General features: G+C 41.5%; 1 protein-coding gene across 1 annotated transcript in view; it reads left to right on the top strand.

Moving 5' to 3' along the window:
- Positions 1–662: 662 nt before the first annotated feature.
- The window catches only part of DSC3 (desmocollin 3), a 39,723-nt gene continuing 22,979 nt past the window's right edge, over positions 663–17,406 (top strand). The window contains exons 1-8 of the mRNA XM_015565690.1: positions 663–774; positions 2,932–3,131; positions 4,936–5,055; positions 8,474–8,629; positions 9,840–9,984; positions 10,857–11,023; positions 14,392–14,526; positions 14,911–15,096. Coding sequence (XP_015421176.1) covers positions 663–774; positions 2,932–3,131; positions 4,936–5,055; positions 8,474–8,629; positions 9,840–9,984; positions 10,857–11,023; positions 14,392–14,526; positions 14,911–15,096 — 1,221 coding nt within the window. The remainder of the gene's footprint in view (positions 775–2,931; positions 3,132–4,935; positions 5,056–8,473; positions 8,630–9,839; positions 9,985–10,856; positions 11,024–14,391; positions 14,527–14,910; positions 15,097–17,406) is intronic.

Raw genomic sequence — 17,406 nt, 5'->3', positions numbered from 1 at the left:
ACTCATTTATTATTATTATTTTGGGGTGGACTTCTTAGGATTTCCTATGTACAAGGTCATATCATCTGCAGATAGAGATGAGTTTACTTCTTTTCCAATCTGGATGCCTTTAGTTTGTTCTTTCTGTGATTCCATGGCTGGCAGAACTCCAAGCGGTGCTGAATGGAGGGGGGAGAGCAGGCGTCAGATTGCCCCTCAGGTTAGAGGGAAGCAGCCCTCCCTGGAGTGTGATGGCAGCTGTAGGTCTTCCGTAGATGCCCTTGCTCCTGTTGAACAAGGTCCCCTTTATTCCCGGTTTGTTCATTATAAATGGGTGTCGAATTTTGTCAAGTGCTTGTTTTACATCTGTTGAGATGATCATGTAGTTTTATTGTTTTTTTAAAAAATACTTTATTGAGGTAAGATTTACATACACAAAGCTGTACATGTTTAATGGTACAACCTGGTGAGTTAGATAAGCATAAATCTGTGACATCATCGCCACCGTCTGTGCCATAAACATATCCATTACACTCACAAGTTTCCTCCCACCCTCATTATTATTATTTTAACATTAAGTGTACAGTACAGCATTGTTAACTATAAGCATTGTGCTATACACATCTCTAGAACTTATTTACGTTGCGTAACTAAAACCTTGTTCTTTATTCTGTATCTTATTCATGCAACCTTTTTTTTTTTTATTCAAGGTCTTCAGTTTTGCTTGTGAAGCCTGCAAAAAGGTGATATTTCAGACACCTTCTACACTAGAGGCAGACAAAATGCTGGGCAGAGGTGAGCAATTTCAAAATGGTGTTTTTAGAACAGAAACGAGGTTTGCCTACCCTGGAAAGAGCAGCTTGCCCAATCGGTGCATTGTGGAATTAGCCTGCATATTTTAATTAGAGACAAGTCAAGATAATTTAAATATATGTGTCTACTCTTTATACCTGCACTGAATTGAGGTGAGTGCTAAGGTTCCAGGCCCTGTTTCTGTGGTCATTCAGGCTTCGAGGGTCTAACAATTACATGAAGACTTACATGTAGAAAGCCCTGCATCGCTGTAGGACTGCAGCTCTGGAGAAGGACAGGTAGGGCGCTGAGCGATCAGAGCAGGGTTATCAATGCTGGGGCTGCCTCCGGGAGCATGACAAGGGGAGCCACTCACTCCATTCAACACAGAACTTAGCCATTGGCATGCTGAGGAGTTAGGGAGCCTCAGACATTCCCAGCATCAGGGAAGCTTGGCCTAGGCCGACTTTCTCCATGGTACAGGGAATATTGGAGGAAAGTGTTATGATAGGTTTTTAAAAATATATATTTTATTGATTTCAGAGAGGAAAGGAGAGGGAGAGAGAGATGGAAACATCAATGATGAGAGAAGCATTGATCAGCTGCCTCCTGCACAGCCCATTCTGGGGATCGAGCCTGCAACCCAGGCATGTACCCTGACCCGGAATCAAACTGTGACCTCCTGGTTCATAGGTCGATGCTCAACCACTGAGGCATGCCAGCCAGTCATGTCATGATGTCTTAAAAAAAGATATAGCTCTTCCCAGAGATACCAAATAGTTTTTCAACAAAGTGCACCATTTCTGGTTATAGTGTCTCATTTACTTTTATTAAACAAACTAGAGGCCCGGTGCATGAATTCATGCACCAGTGGGGTCCCTCAGCCTGGCCTGCGGGATCGAGCCGAAACTAGCTCTCTGACATCCCCCTAGGGGTCAAATGCAGGAGTTTGGCCAGCTGGGGAGCCGTGGGAGGGCCTCAGGGCATGTCTGGCTCATCTCACTCAGTCCTGATGGGCCGGACCCCAGCAGCAAACTAACCTACTGGTCGGAGCGTCTGCCCCCTGGTGGTAAGTGCACATCATAGCGAGCAGTTGAGCGGCCTTAGCATATCGTTAGCATATTATGCTTTAATTGGTTGAACGGATGACCAGCCACTTAGCATGTTAGGCTTTTATTATATGGGATGTCACTGTTATTCCTATGGAGATAAAGAAAGGAGCTACTGTGGAGAGTGGCTAGGGGTGTTCCTCTTGGGAAAGAGACCGGAGCTTATCGCTGTGCTAAAAATGCGAAGAAGAGAGAAAGAGGTCATTGCTCCTAAAGACGGGCACTTCTTTCTGCCTGAATGCTCCCCCCTGCCTGGGGTGAGAGAGAACAGGATGTATGGGCAGCGTGGATTCTCTGCGAGGTTCCCACTTCAGTGAGGACTCGTTTACCAGCGTGGTTCTATGAAGGCAGCCAATTGAAGAATGGGGTGGATTTGATATTTTGATATAAGTATCAGAACACTTCAAGTGATACTTATATTTGCTTACTCTCTATTAGAGGGCAACATTTCCAGAGAAAGAAGACCCCATGTGGCCTTTTGGTGGGGAGTTTTGCAAAACTATGAACACAGAGGACTGTGAGCTCTGGGGGTGGGGGAGGGGATGGTGGGGGGCTGAGGGGAGTGTCACAGAGAAGTGCCCGTGGGAAGAATTCGAAGGTAAAGTTGACTGTTTTCCTTACTTGAATGTTTTCCTAACTCATACACTGCCTGGCTGGCTGTGTAGGCTGAAGACTGTTGTAAAAGACTCATAGTCAAGTGAGCGTCTGTTTACTGATTCAGGTGTGTGGGGGCGTGTAGCTTAGCTTTGTCATGCCTGCAGTACACACACCCCTTTCATAGGAAGATCCCCTTCCTAGCCTCTGAGAAGCACAGGAAATCTTAAAGCCCCCTCCTTCATACAAATATCCAATCAGGACTTATTTTAGATGAAAGAAGATTATCCTTTTAAAAATACACATGTAAAGAGACTGCGTAAGACATTTGTTACATGCACGGTGGTTGGCCTATTTCTGCCTCCTGGTTTTGAAGACGACTGTAGAAATCATTTTGCCACATTTTTTTCTGTTTGCATGCATTTCTACTTTTCAACATGGACATTTTTACTCGCAGTGAATTTGGGTGAGTGCCTCAGGTCTGCAGACCTCATCCAGTCCAGCGACCCTGACTTCAGAGTTCTCCGTGACGGGTCTGTCTACACGGCCAGTGCCGTTGTGTTATCTGATGGGAGGAGATCATTCACCATTTGGCTTTCTGACACGAAGAAACAGACACAAAAGGAGATTAATGTGCTCCTGGAGCCTCAGAAAAAGGTTTGGAAAGTGCATTGATATTTTCAGGCACGTCTTTCTTTTCATTTAAATATACATAGTTTTTAAATCCCAAAGAGAACCAAAGGATACATAGCATTTTTTCCTCTCCTTTTTCCTTACGTTGTGTGTACTTTCCCTTCCCCTCTCCCCTTTCTTAGCACTGCTAAAACCAGGATTTTGCTTTGTGGAATCTAAATGACACCTCCTCTGTGAAGACTTCTTCCACTGCTAAAGCCCAAGTAATTGCTTTTGTGAGCCGGTGGGAATTTGGCTTACCCTCTATTGCAACATTTTGAGTTATTTATTAAAAATATTTTTATTAATTTCAGAGAGGAAGGCAGAGGGAGAGAGAGATAGAACATCAATGATGAGAGAGAATCATTGAATAACTGCCTCCTGCATATCCCCATTGGGGATCGAGCCCACAACCCGGGCATGTGCCCTGGCTGAGAATTGAACCGTGACCTCCTGGTTCCTAGGTTGACGTTCAACCACTGAGCAACGCGGCCAGGCAACATTCAGTTTTTAATTAGTGCAAACAATTTACCTGTGGTTGTTTGAGGGCATGAATTGACCCGCTTTTTGCTGATAGTGTTGGTAGTGCCTGACCCATCCGTAGTCCATAGTGTGTGTGACATTAATGCTAAACGCTGTGGTTCTCAGTGACTATGAGGCTGGCTTCCAGTACCCACGGTGGTTCTGACGTTAGATAGGATGGAAACCTGGAGCATGATAAGTAGGAAAGGAGCATGCATGGCCTGGCATTGGCCTCTGCCCCTCTCCCCCCCCCAGGGGATCCCTCACTGCCGTTCTAGTGCACAGCCTGAGGAATGGAGTGGTCACAGAAAGGATGAAAGGTTTAGACTGGGTTACGACTCATCAATGTGAAGTGTGTTAGTGATAGAGTTAATTTAAGTATCGGCTTCGCACTTTAGTAAGTGTTTAATAATATTAATTAGTTAATTCTCAGGAAATAAAAGGTCTTCTTTGCTGTACATGAAATGAGATGGAAATCACTGTAACATCCCATGGACCTCTTTGCAGTGATGGAAATCCCATGGGACTGTCTGCCATGGCAGCCCAACGCTAATGGCTGCCGAGCAGTGGGCATGTGGCGTGTAACCAAAGGCTGGACTTTCATATTCTACTTACTGCTAATTAATTTACACTTAAATAGTCACATATGGCTACAGCAGGGCAGAGGGAGTGGTCAGGCAATGAGGTATATTCTTTTACTTTTGCTCTGGTTCACCCGAGCGTATGAGGTTTTAGCAGAAAGAACAAGTAAGAGCTGTGCAGGAACTAAGGGAGCCTTAGCCAGTTTGGCTCAATGGATAGAGTGTCAGCCTGTGGACTGAAGGGTTCCAGGTTTGATTCCAGCCAAGGGCACATGCCTGGGTTGTGGGCTCGATCCCCCGTAGGGGGCATGCAGGAGGCAGCTGATCAATGATTCTCTCTCATCATTGATGTTTCTATCTCTCTCTCCCTCTCTCCTCCTCTCTAAAATCAATAAAAATATATTTAAAAAGAACTAAGGAGACAGTGATGCTTCTGCTACTGGAGCGGTGGTCAGTCTTAGGAAGGTCTGCACAAGGAGATTCTCTAGTGTATGAAACCTTTACCATCTGCATACACTCTCTCGTACCCTCCTAAGGAAAAACCTTCTTATCTGGCCTTTAGCTTCTGTGTGGAAATTCTTGAGATTGACCCTCCAGGGAGGTGTCGGGTGTATGGGCTGTTTGTTATCTTACTGCAAAGTGGGTTGTGATGCTTCTGTGTGTTAATTTTCTTTCTCTAAATGCAGGTCCTGAGGAAAATTCACGCTAAAGAAACGGTGCTCCGGCGAGCCAAGAGGCGGTGGGCACCCATCCCCTGCTCCATGCAAGAGAATTCCTTGGGCCCTTTCCCTCTGTTTCTTCAACAGGTGGGTTTTGCATTCCTTCTGACTGGGCATGTTTTATTCCAAAAGCCTGTTTTATTCAAATTTAATAACTCTTTAAATGTTTTTAAAAAACCAGGTTTGATTGAAGATATTAATAAAGCCCTGAAGTGTAATAAAAGTGAGTAAAGTGAGAAAAAAATCAATAAAATCTACAATAATAAAACATAATGTGCTAATTAGACTGGACAGCCGAATGACCTTCCGGAAGTCCTTCCAGATGAAGCTGCTGTGGCGGAGGCCGAGCAGAGACGGTTAGGGGCGATCAGGCAGGCAGGAAGAGTGGTTAGGGGTGACTAGGCAGGCAGGCAGGTGAACAGTTAGAGACGATCTTTTCATGTGGCCATGCTTAACCCCTTCCCCAACAATTTTTTTGTTAAAAACGTTTCTTTTTCAGACTAATTTTTTTATTTTGGTTCTATATAGTATTTTTGATGCTGGTTATGAAAACAGTTTGTAATTATTTTTTCTTCCCATTTTTGTGGTTAAGAATAGTATTTCCTCAGAAAGTTTCTAGATGAAATTATTTAGAATGGTACGTATGTAGCTGGTTTTTGAAGGTAAAGTTTTAGACGAGTATACTCGTCGACGACTGAAAAAAGAACATTTTGTGAAAACGTGTATACACGTTTCTGCCGGGGAAGGGGTTTTAAAAGCAAGGGAGACAGAGAAATGTTTTTCTTTAGGGCAGCTTTGTGTTTGGCCATCACTTTTAATACAGTTTAACAAAGATTTTGGGGGGGGAATATTATTTTTTTAATTAAACTTATTGGAGTGGCATTGTTTAATAAAATTATATAGGTTTCAAATATACAATTCTATGATATATCATCGGCATATTTCATTGTGTTCCATTATTTTTTGGTTATTTTCTTTTTAAAAAAATTTATTGAATTTAATGGGTAACATCCATACTACTAAAAGGGTAATATGCTAATTAGACTGGATCAACCGGATGTCTTCCAGACATCCGGAGTCCTCCTGGACAAAGCCACGATGGCGGGGGCCAAGGCAGAGGTGGTTAGGGGAGATCAGGCAGGCAGGGGAGCAGTTAGGGGCATCAGGCCAGCAGGCAGAGGCGGTAATGGGCAATCAGGCCAGCAGGGGAACAGTTAGGGGCGATCAGGGCAGCAGGGGAACAGGCCAGCAGGCGGAGGCAGTTAGGGGTGATCGGGCAGGCAGACAGAGTGGTTAGGGGTGATCCGGCAGGCAGGCAGGTGAGCAGTTAGGAGCCAACAGTCCTGGATTGGAGAGGGTGCAGGCCAGGGTGAGGGAGACCCCCCGCCCCCCCAGTCCCCTGTGCATGAATTTTGTGCACCGGGCCTTTAGTTGGTTAATAAAATTAAATAGGTTTCAAATGTACAGTTCTATAATACATCATCTGCATATTGTATTGTGTGTTCACTACCCAAAGTCAAGTCTTCTTCTGTTACCATTTATCCCCTCTTTACCCTCCTCTCCCCATCCCCTTTTTTCCTCTGGTAATCCACTATATATATATACACCATTGTCTGTGTCTATGAGGTATTTATTTATTTATTTATTTATTTGCTTAATCCCTTCATCTTTTCACCCAGCCCCCAAACACCTTTTTAGCTGTCAGTCTGTTCTCTGTATCCATAGGTCTGTTTTCTGTTGTGTTTGTTAGTTTATTAGATTCTACATATGAGTGAAATCACAGGGTACTTGTCTTTCTCTGACTGGCTTATTTCACTTAGCATAATACTCTCCAGGTCCATTTATGCCACTGCAGAAGGTAAGATTTCCTTCTTTTTTTATGGCTGAGTAGTATCTTATTGTGTAAATGTACCGCTGGTTTTTTTTTTTTTCCCCCAAAGAGAGGAAGGAAGAAAGAGGGAGAGAAAGCGAAACATTGGTTGTTTGCCTCCCATACGCACCCCACGGGGAATCAAACACGTAACCTGGGTATGTGCCTTGACCGGGAGTCAAACTTGGCACCTTTTGGTGTTTAGGACTATGCTCCAACCAACTGAGCCACACTGGTTGGCCAGGGCAAGGACAGCTTTTGTATCCATTCATCTACTAAGTAGACATTAAGGGATATTAGCACTCTCTGAGATGCTGTCATCCTCAGCTTCTGTCTTTGCACCACACATCCAACCCACTGGCCAATCCTGTTGGTTGTATCTTGAAATTATATCCAGAATCTAACCACTTGTCACCACCTCTGCTGCTACTGTGCTAGCCTAGCAAACTATCACTTGCCCGTGCATTATTGCAGTAACTTTCTAAATGGTCTTCCTGTTTCTTCCCTATGCATCTATCCAAGTCTAGTTTTAACAATTATCAAGTGCTAGAGGCCCGGTGCACAAAATTTGTGCACTGGGGCGGGGGTGGGTGTCCCTCAGCCCAGCCTGCACCCTCTCCAATCTGGGACTACTCGGGGGATGTCCGACTGCTGGTTTAGGCTCTAAACCAGCAGTCGGACATTCCTCTCACAATCCGGGACTGCTGGCTCCCAACCGCTCGCCTGCCTGCCTGCCTGATTGCCGCTAACCACTTCTGCCTGCCAGCCTGATTGACGCCTAACTGCTCCCCTGCCGGACCAATTGCCCCCAACTGCCCTCTCCTGCAGGCCTAGTCCCCTCCAATTGCCCTCCCCTGCCAGCCCAGTCACCCCTAACTGCCCTCCTCTGCAGGCCTGGTCGCCTCCAGCTGCCCTCCCCTGCTGGCCATCTTGTGACCGCCATCTTTGACCGCATGGGGGCGGCCATCTTGTGTGAGGATGTGATGGTCAATTTGCATATTATCTCTTTATTATATAGGATTATCTTTTAAAAATATAAATCAGATATTATCTCTTCATCTCCAAGAAAAAGCCCCATTATTACTGCATTCCCTTCCATCTCCTTCTCCTTCCCCAGTTCCTGCAGCCACAGTGGCCTTGTTGCTGCTCTGAACACCCAGGCACAATCCCACCCTGTCTCATTGCACTTCCTGTTCCCTCCACCAAGAGGTCTTCCCTGTTTATTCTCACAGCTATTCTTTCCATTTTTGTCAGTTCCCCTCCTAAGGGACATTCCAATTGGCATTCCCTTCACCATACATGAGAGTCCCAGGTTGCCTCACTCTTGCCAACAATCGGTATTACTCTTCTTTTCTATCTTTGCCAAATCACAAAATATAAAATTCTGCCTATTGCTTGTAATTAGATTTTCTTTGGTTTCTGTTTGTGTTGAACATTGTTTGCATTAAATTTGAGCAGTTAAAAAAAAAATCTTTTGCCAAATGCTTTTACTGCTTTGTGTGTTGATGAAGTGACAAGTGATTGTTTTAGTAAAGTCGTCTCTTTAAAATAACAATATAAACACATAAGATGAATTTTTTAAACACTAGCATTTTAACAGAATTTAACTTTTTACATCTATCTTTTTCTTTTTAGGTTCAGTCCGATGCAGCGCAGAACTATACCGTCTTCTATTCAATAAGTGGACGTGGAGTTGACCAAGAACCTTTAAATTTGTTTGTCATAGAAAAAGACACTGGAAATCTGTATTGTACTCGGCCAGTGGATCGTGAAGAATATGATGTTTTTGATGTAGGAGTTTTATTGACATACGTGACTTTAAATGGTTAAACCATGTTTCTCCTGATACTCTGCTCTTTCCTGTCTTCTTGCATTCTCTTCTTAGAGGGCATGAAAGTAAAGAGATAAATTATGCAATATTTTGGAATACTTTCTACTTTTTATGTCAACTTCTGTTGTTGATCAAAACGAAGCAAACAGCTTTAATTGTATTTGAATGTAAATTCCAGTAAGTTCCCAGGAGTTGTTTTTGCTCAGGAGATACAGCCCTCTCTCTGGTCGGGGTATGATTTCCTCTCTCCGGGACATGGCCACGGTCTTTCCTCTTCTGCTCTAACTACTTCCCTTGTCTTCCTTCCACTTGTAAGCTCACTGGTCATATCTGAGTACTAGCTACGAAAGCAAAAGTCAGAGACTAAACCCAAACAAGGTAAATAAGCCAGCATTCTGATATGGATGAGCTTACAGTCCCTGGGGAATAGCTCAGACAGTTTTCAGTGTAACAGGGTAAGTGCTGTGGGGTCATGTGGTTCCATGCGGTGCAGGGACTATGATTCCCCATAAAAAAGGGATGTTCTTCCTAGAAGAAGGAAGAGATCTGGGTGAACAAACGTGACTGATGTCCACCACATGACATTTCTTAGTTTTTGGTTAGAAAATGATCAACTCAGTGTTGTAATCACATGCTGAATCGCAATATATTCTATTTGGCATTATAATACCTTTAATTACACAGCAACACAGAAACTGGTAAATGGATTTTGTTAGAAAAACTCTTAAAATACGTGATCTATGAGGTAAGACAGTACAAGGGCGTGGTAGTGTCAAGACTGGAAACCACTGCTTTATGTAGGTGAAGTAGGGATTTTTCCCATTCCCCTGAGTTTGTCTTCTCCAGCACAGCTTTCGATTATGGAGTGAATACAGACTGTAACCCAAGCCTCTTATTCACCTTTAACTTCTCAGTCTAATCTACATGACTTCACTGTACTCTGAAACTTTATTTGAAGTGTAGACATTTCTACCAAATGCTGGGTGGTCTTTATTTAAAGCGTTTCTCCATTTGATACTTCGATGATTAAAAAAGCACTGAATAGAAATTAAGTGGTTTATTCTTGAGAATATTTGTAAGGTAGGCAGTGGACAGAGTGTAGTATTCTCTCTCGCTAGAATGCTAGAATCTTCTATCAACAGCACTGACCTCGCTTCTCCTGTTTCCCAGCTCATTGCCTATGCGATAACTGCAGACGGGTACTCGGCCGACTTACCTCTCCCGCTGCCCATCCGAGTGGAGGATGAGAATGACAACCACCCCATTTTCACGGAGCAAGTTTATAAGTTTGAAGTTCCAGAAAGTAGTAGACTCGGTAAGACGATATTTTTTGGGGGAACTTTTTTGTGAGTGTTTTCGTTGGCCATTTGTATTACTCTTTTATGAAATGTATGTTCATTTCCTTTGTTCTTTTCTATGTTACCTAATTATTTATTAATCTACTTAAAAGTGTTCTTTACATATTAAGGATATTAACTTGTCACCTTGCAAATATGTTCTCAGTCAATTGTTTCTTTTCAGTTTTATTAAAGCTCCTTTATGCTGTAGAATAGTTCAGGTCTTTCATTCAGTTAAATCTATCCATATTAGACCTAGAATAGCCTTTTCCCTTCAGACTTTAGGGTACATTTAAGAGTAAAATATATTTTGTTAAATATGTTTGTGTACATTTTTTGAGATATCAAGTTTTTTATATTTAAGGCCAATCATCCCAAGATGATATTGAACCAGTATCTATTCATAGAATATGTTTAATCCCATCACACACAAACAATGAGTATCTTAGAGGATATTATAGGATATTTTGTGTTAACAATATGATACCAATTACTTCTAAAGGCAGATGACAAGTTATTCAAGCTATGTACCGTATTTGGTTTATATACTTTATTTCATCTTATCAGTATGTGGGTTTATCAATATTCTCACCTCCAAGCAGAGGACATGCAGGGAAGACTGTACAATAAAACTAAAGTCAATATAGATATGTGTATTAGGTTTTATTTAGGGAGGTGTTGAATGACAGCCACTGGTGATACAGTTTTTTAAAGCTCTTATTTCTACTGTTTCTTCTCTTAAAACTACGACCTTATTATTTCCACCATCATTGTTAAAACTCAAAAAGTCCAGATACCCCTAAGCATACTTAACAACGCTGGAAACTAAACACTCTTTTTTATACACCAGGTACCACCGTGGGGGTGGTCTGCGCCACAGACAGAGATGAACCCGACACGATGCACACGCGCCTGAAGTACAGCATTTTGGAGCAGACGCCCAGGTCGCCCGGGCTCTTCGCTGTGCATCCCTCCACCGGCGCCATCACCATGGTGGCGCAGTATCTGGACAGAGAGGTAGCCTCCTCGCTCTGCGGGATGTCTTTCTGCCCGGGGCCGAGGCCCCTCTTCTTCCCCACCACTGTACTTGGCTCTTGCTTGGATTGAGTTCTAATTTTGTTTTATTTCGGAATAAGATAGTAAGAATTCCTGGCTGTGTTACCTGTGTTATATAGGACTTCTATTTCTTGAAGGAAGAGAAGCCATAAGGAATAGAAATACCGGTCAACTGGTATTTAGAAGGTGTGGGAACAAAATCTATTTCTTATGAAAGTTATTATTATCAGTATTTTTTTCTTGCGTGTGTCTAGTGGGTTCTAGCTCAGATAAGGATTCAATTCTTGGAAAGGACAATTTGTTTTGTTTAACTCCTGAGGATAGCCCGTACCCTGATCCCTATCCAGTTATAGATATGTTTTTTTCTTTTTTAAATTTGATAGTTGAAAGTGTTATGTACTTTTTATCTAGAAAGGATTATTGGAGGTAAGGTTTATTAAAAATATGCAACATTATTTGGATACTAGTAATAACATATTGTGATATACAGTGGGGCCTTGACTTACGAGTGTCCTGACAAACAAGTTTTTCAAGATACGAGCCGTCTCTTGGCCAATTTTTTGCTTTGGGTTGCGAGTTAAAATCCAGGTTATGAGCCAGCTCCAGATACCCCACTGCTAGTTGGCACAGCGAACGTCACAGTGAATGCCACAACATCAGCCCAGCATTCAATTCATTGTAATGGTTAAAATTGATTTGACATATGAGTAATGTAAATTACAAGCTCTGTCACGGAACGAATTAAACTCGTAAGTCAAGGCCCCACTGTATATAGTACTCTATAGTCAAATTCTTTATGCATAATTTTATTTGATTTTTATAATTTCCTTGTTTGACTGGACAGGTATTACATTCAACCTATAAGGAAAAATGTGACAGTCGGAAAGATTGATTGACTTGATTTTGTTAGCCTATATCTAACTAGGTCAACAAAATCATTATTGACTGAGCTGATTAATCAACTTCATATGTAAAAATAGCTTTATTGGAACACTTACATGCTTCCCACTGCAACTAGAATAACAAATATAAGGACCGATATGACTGGGAGAGATATTAAAAAGAAGACAACGATGTGATATGACGCTAAAGAAAAAGGGAGGGATACTGAGAACTTTTAAAAAGGAATCAAAAGTAGAACAGAGGTTTCATTAATTTTTTTAATGCATTTGTGGGGCTAGAGATTTTTATGTGCTAAAGCACATAATGGTAATAATAAATGGGAAAGTTTGAAGGGAGCAATATGAACATATTTTTGTGTCAGTGTAATATGTAGAGATGATGTGCTAATTAAGTGAAAACAAAGATTTTTCCCAATGTTTCAGATTGAAAAATGAGACTCAGAAAAGATAATTTAAGGATATGAAGCTTATAAGATACAGCTTTGGGGGGGGAGGGGGGTTGGGCATCAAACCCAGGTCTGCTTGCCTGATCAAAAAATTAATCTAACAGGATTGTGTGGGGAATAACACGGGAAATAAAGAAATGAACAAAGAGGTAAAGACACAGTGCCATCAGAGGAAGGAGAGACAGGCTCGCAGAGTCCCGGAGCCTCTGGATGGAGCATTTGGCTGGGAATGTTGACTAGTGTGGAGGGAGATAACTAAAAGGAACCTGGAGATGAGACAGAGGGAAATAGAAAAAGAAGAAAACTTAACATAATCAGTGGCTGAAGCAGTTAGGAGAGAAAGGCAGCAGAGATGGTTGTGTCACAAACTAATGACTCCATTTCATCTTCAACGCACCGTCTGTGAAACTCCATTCCCGGAAGTCACCATGATCTCCTAATTGCCAAGGCCAACTTACCTTAAGTCTCTGTTGCCAATTACTGAAACTCTCATTCCTTCGATTTCTTGTTTTTCTCCTGCTTCTTTGGTCTTTTGTGTTTGGTATCCTTTGCTTAGTCTTCTTTCCCCTTTATATCCTCAGCTGTTGAAATGCGATTGCTCCTTATATCCTCAAATCTTCTCATATTCAACCTCTTCTAGATATCTGATTCCTGCCATAATTTCAACCACCATCTACACACTGGTGATTCCCAGATTGGTACTCCTGGCTATGATCTCTCCCTTAAGTATGGGCCCCACACCAAGGTGGCTTCTGGCCCTCTCTCCTTAGATCTCCCAGAGGCATGTAAAATTCAGGATATGCCAAAGAAAACTCATTGTTTTTGCCCCTCCTTGCGAACTTGCTAGCATTCACTTCCTCAGAGAATGCCTCTTCTTCTGAATTTTCTGTATGGGTTGGTGATACCCATGTCTGCCTATCTATCCAAGTAGGACACCTGCGCATCATTGTCAATCCTTCTTTCCCTCTTCACTTGTATCCAGAATCTGCTCTAATTATGACTCCCACCTAACTTCCCTGTCACCTTTATCCTCGGTCCTCACTGCTACTGCCTCAGATTAGAACCACGCGTGTTAGACTAGTTTAGGAGTTCTTTAACTGGTTTCTTTGGCTTCCAGATCAGCTTACTGAAAACTTTGCTCAACTTCCTTCAATAACATTCTTTCAAAAAACTCAAAATGCTTTTAAATTGTGCTACCTCTGTGACTTCAAGAAAACCTTTCTCTACTACCTGCCATGTAAAGCATACGTCTACCGTTACAGCGGTCGGTTCCTAGAGGTCTGTAGGGCACTGGGCTTTTTGAGGAAGATGGGAAGCTACTGGAGCAGTGGTTCTCAACCTTCCTAATGCCGCGATCCTTTACTACAGTTCCTCATGTTGTGGTGACCCCCAACCATAAAATTATTTTCGTTGCTACTTCATAACTGTAATGTTGCTACTGTTATGAATCGTCATGTAAATATCTGATATGCAGGATGTATTTTCATTGTTCGTGACCCACAGGTTGAGAACCGCTGTCAGGAGAGTTTCAAAAAAATAAAATGAAGCATAAGTCGAGCCTGGCTAGTGTGGCCCAGTGGTTGAGTGTTGACCTATGAACCAGGAGGTCATGGTTCGATTCCCAGTCAGGGCAGATGCCTGGATTGCTGGATCTATCCCCAGTAGGGGGCAGGCAGGAGGCAGCCAATCAATGATTCTCTTTCATCAGTGATGTTTCTCTCTCTCTCTCCCTCTTCCTTCCTCTCTGAAATCAATCACAATATATTTTAAAACATAAGTCTAAATTCTTAGTATAACTCTTTATAATTTAACCTGTGCTTACCTTTTCAGCTTTATCCCTGTCTACCAAGTTCTTAGAGTACATGCAGATGTGGAAATAAAAGCATGAATACACACAAATAGAAGAGTATACAATTAAAATTTAATTTATAAATCTAAATAAAGTTGTAAAAAACTAATTAAATATTTGCTTTGTTTTAAGGTTGTAGACAAGTACAAATTGATAATGAAAGTACAAGATATGGATGGTCAATTTTTTGGATTGGTGGGCACATCGACTTGCCTGATAACAGTAGCAGATTCAAATGACAATTCACCTGTTTTCAAACAAAGTACTGTAAGTATATTTCCAAAATCTATCCCTGTCTGTTAGCATTTGTTATTTGATCTGAATTAATAAATATTTATCATGCCTTGAAATATATATGCTTATTTTTTAATAAAATTAAATAGTAGATACATAAATCTATCTTATTTGTTCATAGTATTATTTATATTACTGACCTCTTGTTAAAGATCTGTAACATTAGTCTTCATTGGTGAAGAAATTCTTTTCATTCAAAAGATGTCTTCATGAAACAATACTATTTGAGATTCATAGTTTTAAAATAATCTAGGGAAAAATTATAAGAACAAATACTTTTGGGGTAGAAGATATATTTTACTTTTATTGTAAATGTTTTCTTTATACAATATTTTTAATGAGTCCTTTCCATTTCAGTATGAAACATCAGTAGAGGAAAATACATACAACATGGAAATCTTACGACTACCTGTAGAAGATAAGGACTTAGTGAACAGTGCCAATTGGAGAGCCAATTTTACTATTTTGAAGGGCAATGAAAACGGGCATTTCAAAATCACCACAGACAAAGAAACTAACGAAGGAGTTCTGTGTGTTGTAAAGGTACAGTCATAATAGATAATGGACAACTTGGCAAGTTAAATTTTATAAACTAATGGTCTAATCAACTAAATAGTTTCAGTTGAGGGAACGTAGTCCCTTTAGTCCTACTGTACCCATCGAATGCCCGCCTTTCTTCTATAATTTATTTGCCAGTTATTAGTCACCTAACTTACGCTTGAACATGCTCAAGTATAAGGATCTCCATACCTCGATGGGCAGCTTATTCCATACGTAGAGAGCTCTGATTCCCAGAAGTCTTTACTGTGCTGTGCCTACGTTACTCTCCTTATATCCTATGTCTGTGACCTGCGTTTTGTTGCTAACCCTACACAGAACAGGTACCATTCTATTGAAAAAGCCATTATGTCCACTTGAGCCTTACCTTCTCTAAGATAAACATCCCCAGTGCCCCTTAACTATTCATCCCATGAAACATTATCAGTAAAAAGTGAATAATCATGATCTCCCCCTCCTTAGTAGCTATTCAATTTAATAATGAAAATGAAAGCATTTGATAAACTATAGGCTATTATAAATACATTTACAAATATTAACACGATCTATCTATAATTTTTCATAAAAAGATGACTTTCGTCTTTAAAGAAAAGATAACTTTTCTGGAACCGTCAAGCATGATTTAGCTGAATCCTGGGGAAGCTTCCCATCTCAGTGTTTGTTTGCTTGTTTGCTTCTGTGGCAGGAGCAGCAGCAGCGCATGTGGGTTTGAGTGAGGAAACTATTGTTCTGTGTTCCTCTCAACATAGAGGACATTTCACTTCAGTACAACACTTGCTTTCTAGGGAATTGTTAGTATCTCAGTGCAGAATTAAGCTATTTTTTTAACAATTTATTTCAATTGATGAAACAAAAAGACACCCTATGGTGGAAGAGAACTTAATGCTTTTTTCATTAATCATTGATTTCATCCCAGCAGATTGCTGATCTCGCAGAGTTTTAAGCCACTAAGATAATAGCCGGCCGAAGCCATGAAAAATGACATAGAAGTTGGGGAGGCTTTTGCTTTATGTAGCAGGTGGCTCTGGCTGGAATAACTGCACCTCCTCCGGGTAGCAGCTGTCGCCTCAATTTCCATCTCCTTCTCTTTGTCAGCAGGTGCTCCGCCTGTCTGCACGCTCATCCCAACACATGTAATTTGTGAGATGACGTTCATTAGCAACAAATCAACAGATAGTAACTCATGGTCCCCCTTGACTCTCTAGTTTCTGGGCTAGACATAAAAATCAAAAGCATTTCACTTGCATTTTGCAGATTTTATGATTCCGAAATTTTCTTGACTTCTTAATGGACTCCTGATGTTAGTTTCACAGTCTAATACCTAGGTGTGGGGAAAGGTTTGAAACAAAGATGTTACTCATGAGTTTTGACTTTGTTCCATGTTCAACCATGATTTTTTTTTTTTTTACTTTTTCACTGAATTTATTAGAGTGACATCCTATATAATAAAAGGCTAGTATGCAAATTGTCCCCTCGGGCGGGAGTTCGACCAGGGGGCGGGGTTGGCTGGCCAACCTCCTGCGTGCCCTCCCCCCAGCCAGCCTGGCCCAATCGGCCCTGATCTGGGCAGGCCGGCTGGACCTCACCTGTGCACAAATTTGTGCACCAGGCCTCTAATTGGTTAATAAAATGATATAGGTTTCATGGGTACAATTCTATGATGCATCATCTATATATTGTATTGTATGAGTCTCCTTCCATCCCCTTTTTTTTAGCTACATCCTTCACCTCCCTTCCCCTCTGGTGATCACTGTTCTCTGGGCCGTGTCTATGAGTTTGTTTTTTTCTTAATCTCTTCACCCAGCCTTGCAACCCCCATCCCCTCTGACAGCTGTCTGTCTGCCCTCTGTATCTATGAGTCTGCCTCCACTTTGTTAGTTTATTTTGTTTATTAGATTCCACATATAAGTGAAATCATATGGTACCTGTTTTTATATTTAAATAGAAGATCCTATGAATAAGTGCCCACTAATGTCCTTTGCTTTTAAGTGGGTCCTTTTGACCCCCAAAATGTTATGTGAGATCCGAAGTCAGTAGGTCACCCATTCTGTAAGCACTTGGATAATAGTGCTGGCTGAGGTCCTGCAGGAGAGAAAGGCAAACCCATGTTGGGAATGTGTTGATTTCACAAGATAAATTACTGCATCTTCCAAAGTGAAAAAAGTCTAATGTAATCAACCTGGCACCAAGTTGGTCTGGAGGGGTAGAGCCACATTGGGGTCTCAGTGTTAGTCTTTTATTGGCAGGTTTGGACTTTTTACAAAAGCAATATTTTACACAGCTTTGGTGAGTGGA

Source organism: Myotis davidii, unplaced genomic scaffold (genome assembly GCF_000327345.1).
Source record: "Myotis davidii unplaced genomic scaffold, ASM32734v1 scaffold520, whole genome shotgun sequence".
Lineage (NCBI taxonomy): Eukaryota > Metazoa > Chordata > Mammalia > Chiroptera > Vespertilionidae > Myotis > Myotis davidii.
The sequence above is the reverse complement of the archived record's forward strand: the minus strand, read 5'-3'. Positions and strand labels throughout refer to the sequence as shown.